This window comes from Ranitomeya variabilis, chromosome 6 (genome assembly GCF_051348905.1).
Source record: "Ranitomeya variabilis isolate aRanVar5 chromosome 6, aRanVar5.hap1, whole genome shotgun sequence".
Lineage (NCBI taxonomy): Eukaryota > Metazoa > Chordata > Amphibia > Anura > Dendrobatidae > Ranitomeya > Ranitomeya variabilis.
Genome location: NC_135237.1, coordinates 130,583,946 through 130,593,321, shown reverse-complemented (window position 1 = coordinate 130,593,321; position 9,376 = coordinate 130,583,946). Strand labels below are relative to the sequence as shown.

General features: G+C 43.2%; 1 protein-coding gene across 1 annotated transcript; it reads left to right on the top strand.

Moving 5' to 3' along the window:
- Window positions 1-843: 843 nt before the first annotated feature.
- Window positions 844-7,503, top strand: RPL14 (ribosomal protein L14). Its single transcript, XM_077268993.1, has 6 exons — window positions 844-909; window positions 1,827-1,928; window positions 2,132-2,226; window positions 2,963-3,062; window positions 7,226-7,279; window positions 7,390-7,503. The coding sequence occupies exons 1-6, from the start codon at window positions 907-909 to the stop codon at window positions 7,456-7,458; spliced, it is 423 nt and encodes a 140-aa protein (XP_077125108.1). The 5' UTR covers window positions 844-906; the 3' UTR covers window positions 7,459-7,503.
- The last annotated feature ends 1,873 nt before the right edge of the window (window positions 7,504-9,376 follow it).

The following is a 9,376-nucleotide window of genomic DNA, read 5'->3' as shown; positions in this document are numbered from 1 at the left end:
CTGGCGCAGTGAGCGCTGCCCATCTATCCTCATATGCAGCCTAGCTGACTGCGCCTGTGCGGCCGCCCTGCCTGTGAATCCCAGCCCCGCAGTGTCTTCTGATTTATTCTCACTGCGGGGCTGGGATTCACAGGCAGGGCGGCCGCACAGAGAGGACAGAGAAAAGAGCGCAGGCACCGGCTGATTTCAAAACAGCGCTGAGGAGGCGGCGCCCGGCGCCAAGAAGACTTGAGTGACGGCTGTGCGGCGTCTGCAGCAGGGGGGAAAGGCCTGCCTCCAGGACTGAAGAAAGGTATTTAGGACAAATTACAAAACGGATTATTTCTGCAGTTACAGCACCAATAACTAAAAGAGCCACCTTGTCAGAATGCAGCATTACTGTTGCACAAGGTGGCTCTTTTAGTTTCAAACGCCTGGGGGGGGGGGGGGGGTGTCTAGCTCCCTTTAAGGAGCTGAAGCTCCTAAACCCTTCATCCAATTTTAATGTGGATACCCTCAAATGAAAGCTGAAAGTCTGAACTTCAACTGCATCTCAATTGTTTTGTTTAAAATTCATTGTGGTAATGTCTAAGCAAAATTAGAAAAATCTTGTCTCTGTCCAAATATATATGGACCTAACTGTAAAGCCCCTAAATGTAAAACCCCTTTAAAAAAAAGCACGCCTTTCTAACGACACAGCACAGGCGGCCATGTTTGCTGAGGCCAAACAAGCTGTTCCTCTCTAAACGGAAACAGTCTCCGTATCACACGTGTTCATACATCATCCAATCGCAGTAAATATGTAATCTTCCACCTTGTTGCTAGCCTATGTGACGTGACTTTTTCCTCCTCATTCATTGGCTCGGCTTCCTGGGTTATCCGGAAAGTGCTGCCGGGGCTACTTCCTTTCTGCTCGCCGCCGCCATCATGGTGAGTAGGGGACGGCTGAGCTCTGCCTGCTGCGGGCATTGCCCGGGTCCTGGCGTGAATTCTAGTGCTGGTTATTGTCGGTCGGATTTAGTACTGGGCGGGGTATCGGGCGCTGCGGACCGGTGTGTGCTGTGGTGATGCATAAGGGGCAGGCAGGGGGGAGGCCGGGCCGCATGGAGCGCACACGGCCGGAGGTGGAGGCTGCCTGTGCTCCTGGCTCTGCACATGCCCCACACGTCACTGTATAGGACGGGCAGTGAGGCTGGATTACAGGCAGGTGGTGACGTCACTTGTGTGCTGTAATATCGGGGGCATCTGCACTGATGTGGAGAGGGATGGTGACATTACTGTCTGCAGTCATCCAGCCTGACTGACTAGATGACCTCACAGCTGCCCCTGAGTGCGGAGAGAACCATCTGTAAAGTCTCCGGTGTCCATAGGAGCCTGAAGCACCAAGAAAGCCAAAATCTGCCCCCTCTGGCAGGCCTGACCACCATTGCTTATGGGGTAGCTGTATACAGAGGGGAAATGGCTTTCAGTATATGTTCTTCCAATTGGAGCCTATGCGTTACGAGCCCCCCACGGCTGCATCTGTTGGGGGAATCCTCCAAGGCTTATTACCACTTACAGATTAGATAAGTCGGCCGAATCACATGGTGCTCGGTGGGATATACTGACCCTCGTGTGTGCGGGGGACTCCGAAAGACTAGATTGGCAGACACAGGTAGAATTCATAAGCACCCAATCGCTACACGTATACACAAGTACTGAGCCAGGGGCCCCTTTGTGGGGGGGGGGGGGGGGCATGGCTGCCTGCCGACTGATCTGCTGGAAAGCTTAATGTAATGAGGCTGAGACTCAAGTTCCCTATTTGATATATTTGGGATTTCACATATTAACGGTTTCCTTCTTTGCAGGTGTTTAAGCGCTACGTCCAGATCGGCCGTGTTGCCTACATCTCCTTTGGTCCCCATGCTGGCAAACTTGTGGCAATCGTTGATGTCATCGACCAGAACAGGGTAACTATTAGCCGTGTGGTTCTGTCCACTACAAGTGGAAGTCTGTGATACTGGCAGTGTGGATGTTCGTGATAGATGCAGTTCCCAATTCTGGAACCTGCTCCTATTTCATATCATTGGGGAGGCAGAGACTGTGCATGATGTCTGAGCTGGGAATAGCCCTTTACATTTCCTGTATGATTCAACCTTCTCCATCCTTACAGGCTCTTGTTGATGGACCCTGCAGTGGTGTGAGGAGACAGGCCATGCCTTTCAAATGCATGCACCTTACCAACTTCATCCTCAAGTTCCCGCACAGGTGTGTATGATTCCCTCTTCACTTTTCTTTTTGTGTATTTGGTAGTTTAATTTTCTACAAGCATCACAAACACACACATTTACTATATTTTTTTTCCCCCCTTAATTGGTCAATTATTGTGTAGGCATAAAATGATTTTTGGCAGCACAGTGCTTTAGCGTTAAGAATCAGTGAAATCTAATGAAAAAAAATACGTTATATATATATATATATATATATATATATATATATATATATATATATATATATATATATATATATATATATATATATTCCTATTCCTGTTGGATGATCGCCTGACGAATAATAGGAAACGTGTTATTTTGAATGCCAAAATCACAATGTAGGAGTACACCACACCACAGACTTCCGGCTTTCTGCTTACCAGGAGGCAGTAACTGACAGCTCCAGGATGATCGGGCTGTGCTGCGATATTAGGTAACTGCCTCTGCAGCATTGAAGGATTGCAGCAGTACTGAAGCTGGCCAGGGATTGCGGTATAAGTGCAAAACCAGCCATCTTCAGCACAACGCTATGAAAGAGCTGGAAGCGCCGTGTGTGTTCAGCCACCGTTGCTAGACTTGGCTGGCAACCTACTGTAAGCAATACGTGTAAATTGCAAAGTTGCTTTGCTTGTTTTTACAAGCACTTTGCAATTTTACCCATGTAAGAAGATGGGACTTTTGTTAGGGTGTTTCTTATAACCTCTGATGAAAGATTGCTTTTATAATTTTAGCGCCCGTCAAAAATGCGTTCGTGTTGCTTGGGAGAAGGAGAAGGTTAATGAGAAATGGGCCGAAACAAACTGGGCGAAGAGGATTGATGCCAGACAGAGGGTACGTGTCATAGTGACTTAGCCACCTCTATGGTGTCTTTCTGAATTGGTTACTCATCATGTAAAATACTATTGTGCTCTCTCCATGTCAGTTTGTGTGTTGGGAATGTGGGGTGGTCTGATTTTTCAACTTAATGACAGATGGGGTGAGGTCATCAGGAATATTGGGTTTCAACATGCTGATCTGTTTTTGTTTCTGGAGATAAGTTACTGCCAGTGGTGAGTTACTTATTGCAAGTGAAAAAACATGCGTGCGTGTATCTGACGGCTATGTAAAGTGTGTGTGACCAGCTTTAATGTAAAGGCAAAGTCTTTTTGTTACTATCTAAGGGTGTTTTCACATTGTGATCTGTGTTCCCATCAGACCATACTTCCGAAATCCTCTGCAAAACGGGGGTCCGGACACTTGTGCTAACAGGGCCCTAGACTGTAATAATGACAGTGCGAACGTGCGCTCTGCCGGGCTTTATTTTCGGGAGTGTACACCTACAGGAGGCAGATACTCGGACATAGTAGACTGTTCACTCGCACATACATACACGTTACCTGTTTACTCAGCTGCTGAAACCTACCCTTTTTTATTTGACACAGTATACGGCAGCCACAGGGCATAGCAAACTGAGGTCTGACACCAACCGCAATCTCCAATGCTTGTGGCTGGCTCAGCTGTGAGCTGTGCGTTCCTCCTGGGCTGCCCAGTTCACAGCTTTAGGTGGAAGCGGTGACTTTTTATTATAGCCAAGTTTTATTTTCTGAGCTACAATATCCCTCTGTCACTAATGCAGTGATCAAGGGGGAGGGTTGCTGGCTGCAGCTCTCTGATCACAATGATTACTGGTGAGCAGTGAGCATAAGTCCAGTCCTGCATCAGTGACTTTATCCAGCTGGTAGAAGTGTCTGTGTGCAGTCACTTCTGCTGTGCTGGTGCCGGACCTGTGCTCTCCTCTAGTTACAGAAACCACAGCACTGCTGCTAGGAATGATGTGACTGCATCGCTCTGATTACCGAAGTGGACGGGAGCATGTCGTCAGGATCTTCAAATGCTGTCATCTATATCAGGTCCTGGGAGAGCGTGCCATCCAGCTTTCCCAGAAATAGATAGGTTCTTGAACTTGTATTTTGTCTTGGGAAAAGCTCATAGGCAAACTCCCACAAACAAATCCAAGTAACCGGGCCTGAAGAACCTAATAACATAGGAGGGGGTGAGGGTTGCTTGTACCCCCTCCTCTCCCACGTATTGCTGGCAAGGCTAAATATAAACCAAATGCCAGAATTTGTTTTTGTTTTTTTGTTTAGTCCTCACATCTCCGTTTTTATTGAAAAAAAAAAAAAGAAAAGCGATCAGACAGGTATGGAGACTAGCATCAATAAACACATTAACTCTCCACACAAAATAAGCCATTTCGCATCTCCACCAACAAACAAGACGTTACAGGTCTCAGAAAATGGTGACTTTTTTTTTTTTATGCCAAGTTCTGTTTTTATTAATTTTCAAAAAATCTATGCAAGTTTGGAATCTGTGTCCTCATGACATGGAGACTCGTGATACCTTGTAATTATTACCACACAATGAACGCCATTAAAAAGAACCACAAAAACAAGGAAGGAATTGTGTTTATTCATTGTTTTTATTGTGCTGTGAGGAGGGACATTTAGGCTGTGTGCACGTTCCGGATTTTTCGTGTTTTTTTTTCGCTATAAAGCCGTGGAAAAAACGCATCCATTAAGCATCCTATTAATAGAATGCAATCCGCAATTTTTGTGCATATGTTGCGTTTTTTTCCGTTCATTAATTTTGTGGATTTTTTGCGGATTTCACGCTATTTAATGCATTGTGAAGCTCCTGGGGAATCAAACGCCAAAAATCCGCACGAAAAACACATGCGGATTTCTTGCAGGAAAAAGTCTGGATTTGTTCAGGAAATAATCCTGACATGTGCGCACAGCCAACATCTTTCACCTCCACAGGAAAGCTAGAGTCGGCCCAGCCGGCCTCAGTGACACTGTATACATGTCAGTATCACATTAATGTCACCAACATAATGGCGCTGCCCTGTGATCCTAAACTTCATCCTTCCCGTCTGTTCAGACACATGGAGCAGATCCCACATGTACTGCAGCTGTAGTGTGAGCTAGCTGTACATTTAGTTTTCATGTCAAATGTAAGCAGCTGCTCTATTGTTTGAGTTCAAAATATCAACTTTTTAAATTCATTCTCGTTTTATACCATGACAAATGTTTAAATATTTAATCTTTGCTATATACATTCTCTTTAACCCCTTTCTGCCAGCTGACGGAATAGTACGTCAGCTGGCAGAACCCCCGCTTTGAGGTGGGCTCCCGCGTTGAGCCCACCTCAAAGCTGCGACATGTCAGCTGTTTTGTACAGCTGACATGTGCGCGCAATGAGCGCGAGCGGAATCGCGATCCGCCCGCGCCCATTAACTAGTTAAATGCCGCCGTCAAGCGCTGAAAGCGGCATTTTAACTAGCGCTCCCGGCCACGCGGCCGGAAGTGCTCGCACCGCTGACCCCCGTCACATGATCGGGGGTCATCGGTGCATTGCCATAACAACCAGAGGTCTCCTTGAGACCTCTATGGTTGTTGATGGCCGATTGCTTTGAGCGCCACCCTGTGGTCGGCGTTCAAAGTACACCTGCATTTCTTCTACATAGAGGTGATCTGTGCTTCACCTCTATGGAGCAGAGGCGATCGAGTTGTGCATGCTTCTAGCCTCCTATGGAGGCTATTGAAGCATGCCAAAAAAATTTTTAAAGTGTTTAAAAATATTTAAAAAAAAAATATATATATATATAAAAGTTCAAATCACCCCCGTTTCGCCCCAGTCAAAATAAAACAATAAAAAAAAATCAAATATACACATATTTGGTTTCGCCGCATTCAGAATCGCCCGATCTATCAATAAAAACAAAGGATTAACCTGACCGCTAAATGGCGTAGCGAGAAAAAAAATCAAAACGCCAAAATTACGTTTTTTTGCTCGCCGCGACATTGCATTAAAATGCAATAACGGGCGATCAAAAGAACGTATCTGCACCAAAATGGTATCATTAAAAACGTCAGCTCGGCACGCAAAAAATAAGCACTCACCTGACCCCAGATCACGAAAATTAAAGACGCTACAGGTATCGGAAAATCGCGTCTTTTTTTTTTTTTTTTTTTTTTTTTTTAAGCAAACTTTGGAATTTTTTTGTCACCACTTAGATAAAAAATAACCTAGACATGTTAGGTGTCTATGAACTCGTAATGACCTGGAGAATCATAATGGCAGGTTAGTTTTACCATTTGGTGAACCTAGCAAAAAAGCCAAACAAAAAACAAGTGTGAGATTGCACTTTTTTTGCAATTTCATCACACTTGGAATTGTTTTCCCGTTTTCTGTTACCCGGCATGGTAAAACCAATGGTATCGTTCAAAAGTACATCTCGTCCCGCAAAAAATAAGCCCTCATATGGCCATATTGACGGAAAAATAAAAAAGTTATGGCTCTGGGAAGGAGGGGAGTGAAAAACGGAAAAAGCTCCGGGGGTGAAGGGGTTAAAGCCGTGCACGTGTCACTTTTCCCTGGAGTAGTTGATACTAGTCAGAGCTCTCGGGCTGCGGTCCTACGACCCCTTCATTGCTGCGCAAAGAGAGGTTGTCTTGGAGGATAACATCCCACTCATTAAGGGGGTTTTCCACTTTCTGAAAAGTGGTGCCAAAATTATAGGATAGTTGTAAAACCAAAATTGCAGGTAGTAATTACCTCCCCAAGTTCAGCATCTGCTTCTGGTCTATTTTGGGTGCAAAAGTGACGTCACGATTACAGTGAACATCATAGCTGCAGGCAATCACTGAACTCAGCGACTCGTTCCATCTACATCAGCAGGGCCACTGAGCTGAATGATTGGTTACAGCCGTAATGTGTGCTGTAATAGAGCAGGCACCACTGCAGCCAGATCAGTGGAGAGATGGTGCTGGACCTGGGGAGGGTGAGTACGATCTGTTCACTTTATGAAAGCTATGTACCACCTTTGAAAGTGGAACACCCATTGAACAATACTTATAGCAGCTGTAATGTGTTAGTGGTGTTGGTCAGAAGGTCAATGTTTGAATGTAGCCTAAATGTTAGTCTTGTCTAACACCTTTTTCTTTTCCCTGCAGAAAGCAAAGATGACAGACTTTGACCGCTACAAAGTCATGAAGGCAAAGAAAATGGTAAGTGTATACCATGTATTCAGAATAATAAGAATGTGACTATCTAATATGAACTAATCAATCGTGATTTGGCAGATACTGATTTTCTTTTTTTTTTTTTTTTAATAAAGAGAAACAAGATCATCCGACATGAGATGAAAAAACTTGTCAAGGAAACTACCAAGAAATCAAAGGCATAAGCGTCTCTCTTTATGGACAGAATAAACACTTGATTTATAGACCCATCTGTGTTCATGTCATATATCTGAATATCTTTGTAAGAACACCTTTTATTAAAGTGAGTCTTTTGACATGAAATGACTGTTAAGGTCCTTGGTACACCCTTGGCGTGGCCAAACACTTCAGGGTACTTTCCCACCTTTTTGTTTTCCATCTATCCCTGATCCTGTTTATTTCTTGACTGCTCTGAGATTACAGGGACAAGAGGAGATAGAAAACCAGTAGGAAAGGCTCATTAAAATTAAAATCGCCACGTCAGGTGTACTCAGTCAATGTTTGATTTGAAGTCATTTTGCACAATCAGACTCCTTAGTCACCGCCTAGTATTTTAATAAATGTGTATGCCTTGCATAAGTTGCCTGCATATAAACATAAAAAGGTATAAATAAATGAGCCTAAAGGTAAGCTTGCGTGAAATATTTCCGGTGGCACGGGGAGAAAAAAATCGCAAGAATTAAGTGCTTGCAATTCATTAAAAATTGGCTTTTTTTCTTTTGTTGTTGTTTTTATACTCACTACAGGACAAAAGCAAGGCGAAAAGTGCTACATGACTGAAATTTAATTCATTTTGCTGATAATGTAAACTGCTGCAATTTTTTTGCAGTGAAAGCAGACAGAATGAAAATTCACTTCATCAGTTGATGTAATACTGTAAAAAGACCAAAATCTTATCCCATACAAATTGATAAACTGGCAAGATGACCTAAATACATTAATAATCATAGCTTTTATGTTCTATAGTTCTATTAGATTATATAATGTAAGAAATAGAAATATTCAACGCTGATATTATCCAGGTACACACTTCGAGCATCCTAATATGTTAACTATTAAGTGCTTGATGTATATTGTATGTATGTGTTATGTGTTTTTTCTATAGATGAGCACTGTCAAGTCTTAGCAGCATTTTTTCCTACACCTGTTTAAGTAAGATTACTGTTATGGGTATGTTCAGACGATCAGTGAATGCTGCGGGTTGGATTCTGCTTACTCGTGCAGCGTCAAACTTTCAGCAACCAGCTGTTGCAGCATAGTGGATGGGATTTCAAGAAATCCCATGTCCACTATGCATCCACAGATGCCCATGGCTCACCTGCAGAGATGAACATAAAGTGTGTCTCTCCAGACCACAGCATGTTTTTTCTGGCCAGTCACACAAAGTATGAAAAATCGGTCTGAGTCTCCCTGCCGAGAGTCACACAAGTGTAATGTGAGTGTCATGCGAGTGCAATCAGATTTACATCCGAATGCAGTGATTGCTATCCGATTGCAATGAGAGCAATTCTGTAATTTACACATCGTTTTCAAAGGAAATATCCATCCGCACACACGCTGTCAAGTCATGTGCCATGTACAGTAAAATCTGGCAGGATAGAATAGATGTCAGTGACACAATATTATATATCTATTACATAGAAGAAAAACCGGCAATTTGTCTGCCAAGTACTGTATATAATCACAGCAGGAGCCGACAGCATAGAAGGGATGGATTATATACAGTAAATACAGAATAGGTAGATGTACAATGTGTGCAGCTTTTACTGTACATGTATTTAATAAAAGATAGTAGCCTGGGAAGGAGGATTAACCAGTGAAGCTTCCCAGGCTATTAATACAGTTATATGAAAAAGTTTGGACACCCCTATTAATCTTAAGCTTAACGTTCCATAAAAATAATTTTTTTTGCAAAAGCTATTTCAGTTTCATATATCTAATAACTGTTGGACACAGTAATGTTTCTGCCTTGAAATGAGGTTTATTGTACTAACAGAAAATGTGCAATCTGCATTCAAACAAAATTTGACAGGTGCATAAGTATGGGCACCCTTATCATTTTCTTGTTTTAAATACTCCTACCTACTTTTTACTGACTTACTA